Here is a 2,359-nt window from a genome sequence, read left to right as displayed (position 1 = left end):
CTTTGGGATGCCTGCCTACCTTGCAAAATTTAGAATTGTATTACTATTAAGGTAAAATTAAAATGTCAAATGGGCTTTGCATTATGTGAAACTTCTACTCTGCATGGACTCTGAGGTTACTTGATAATGTTTTTAGCAATGGGAGAACTGCCAATTAACTGACTTAAAGAAGAGACAGGACAGAGACTCTTTTAAGAGAGTGAGAACAGCTACTATCATATTCTTTTGCCTCTTTCTCCCTCCTTACCTCTATATGCATTTCTTTCCCTTGTTTTGCATTATTTAGGATTTTCTTCAGAGGTGAAGTCCACTCTCAAGTCCAGATCATTGGGTTTACAAAGGTTGACTAGGGTCAAGTTGTGTGTATGTGAGGCTGGATGGTAGGAGTTTATTATATGAAGACTTGAAGTTAACATTTGCACAAGTGACATATATTCTGATTCCAAAATCCATATTAAAATGGTCGGACCTTTCAATGGCTTTCACTGAAGATTCTGTCCTTTCTTAGATTAAAAACATTTTTATATTTTATGCATTATATCATATTTTATGTGCTTGTTTTGTTTATAGAGTTTCAGAGAAAGCATTGTGAATTTTTCAAATATTGACAGATTTAACATTTCAAATGATACCCGTTTATTTGAAGTAAAATTCTTCTCAAACTGTTTGATCACTGTCAAGCAGTGCCTGAAACTTAGCTTTCCCTTGGCCAGTAAAAGCCTTGTGTCCAAACAACTTTTGCTTATATCTCTATCAGAGCAAAAATGACCTTTATTTTATGTTTTTCTACTTATTGCCTACATCATTCAGAGAAAGGCATTCTGTCCACATTTAGTAGGTCTTGCACAAAAATATTTCGATCAGCTGTGAAAATAACACTCTTCTCAGAATGTTGACTCACACAACTACACTGGATTTGGCCACATATACCACACATTATTTTAAGTCAGTCTTCAAATGTGAAAATGCATTTTGTTCCCAAGGAAACACCATGATCTTTTTCAGAATGTGAATGAATAAGAACTAGAGGTCCAAATAAGATCCATGAATTGGTCCATGATTAGAAACAATGGGACAAATCAAAAAAATAAGGAGTATTTTTGTTTCAATTATTCTCAGGCCATAGGAATGGAGACTAAGTGTGGGAGTTCTATTACAGCAGTGCTTAACACCACTGACCATGGTGCTGAGACATGAAAGTACCCACATAACCCACACCCTACCCAACACAACCACTCAGCCTCCTACATATCATCACTATGCTTGCTACATGATCTTCCTGGTTGCCAAGGCAATGCAGTTTATGCCTGTCATATCTGAGCTGGGTGGAGAACAGAAAGACAAAGTTTTTTTTTTTTCTCAGTGATGCTCATGGGTCATCAAGTTGCCAGTTTTGATATTAACCCGGAGAATTTCCCTAATAGTTTCTGCCAGGCCCCCTTCACCTCCTTATTCCTCAGACTGTAAATCATGGGGTTCAGCATGGGCATCATAACAGCATAGAAGACAGAGATCAACTTCTCCTGAAGGACAGAGGGACCAGAGTGGGGTTGGATGTAAGTGAAAATGGCCATGCCATAGCACAGGGCAACCACTGTGAGATGAGAGGCACAGGTGTGGAAGGCTTTCTTCCTTCCCTCTGTGAACTGAATCTTTAGGATGGTGGAGATGATCCGGATGTAGGACAGAAGAACCAGGCAAAAGGGTGTCATCAGCAGGATGATGCTAGAGACCATGATGGCAACCTCATTGGAGGAGGTGTCCACACAGGCCAGCCTGACCATAGCTAGGAGTTCACAGGATATGTGATCGATATATTTTTTAGTGCACATGGGCAGCTGAAAAGTGATGACTGTCTGCATGAGAGAGTTGATGGAGCCACTGACCCAGGATGTGATGGCCAACCTAGCACATAGCCCTCCGTGCATGATGACAGAGTACCGCAGGGGATCACACACAGCTACATAGCGGTCATAAGCCATCACTGCCAGTAGAACAAACTCAATCCCACCTAAGGCCAGTGAGAAAAATAACTGGGCTGCACAGCTCACAAATGGGATTACTTTGTGTTCTGCAAGAAAATGCACCAGCAGCTGAGGGACTATGCTTGTGGCATAAGAGACATCAACAAAGGAGAGATTGGTGAGAAAAAAATACATGGGAGTATGAAGTCGGATGTCCAATCTGATCAGTAAAATAATGAGAAAGTTCCCCAACACTGTCATGAGGTACATGACCAAGAACAGGACAAAGAGAGAGACTTGAGTGTCCCAGTCACTGGACAGGCCAAGGAGAATAAATTCTCTCACCCATGTCTGGTTATCTGGTTCCATTAAAAAAAAGTGTGGATTATTAATCT

The 2,359-nt window shown here is 40.6% G+C and overlaps 1 protein-coding gene across 1 annotated transcript; it reads right to left on the bottom strand.

Annotated features, from left to right (window-relative positions):
• Positions 1-1,379: 1,379 nt before the first annotated feature.
• LOC103582620 (olfactory receptor-like protein OLF3) lies at positions 1,380-2,333 on the bottom strand. Its single transcript, XM_008564168.1, has one exon. It carries the CDS (start codon positions 2,331-2,333, stop codon positions 1,380-1,382), a length of 954 nt encoding a protein of 317 aa, XP_008562390.1.
• Positions 2,334-2,359: the final 26 nt, after the last annotated feature.

The sequence above is a fragment of the Galeopterus variegatus genome, unplaced genomic scaffold (assembly GCF_000696425.1).
Source record: "Galeopterus variegatus unplaced genomic scaffold, G_variegatus-3.0.2 Scaffold17025, whole genome shotgun sequence".
Classification (NCBI taxonomy): domain Eukaryota; kingdom Metazoa; phylum Chordata; class Mammalia; order Dermoptera; family Cynocephalidae; genus Galeopterus; species Galeopterus variegatus.
The sequence above is the reverse complement of the archived record's forward strand: the minus strand, read 5'-3'. Positions and strand labels throughout refer to the sequence as shown.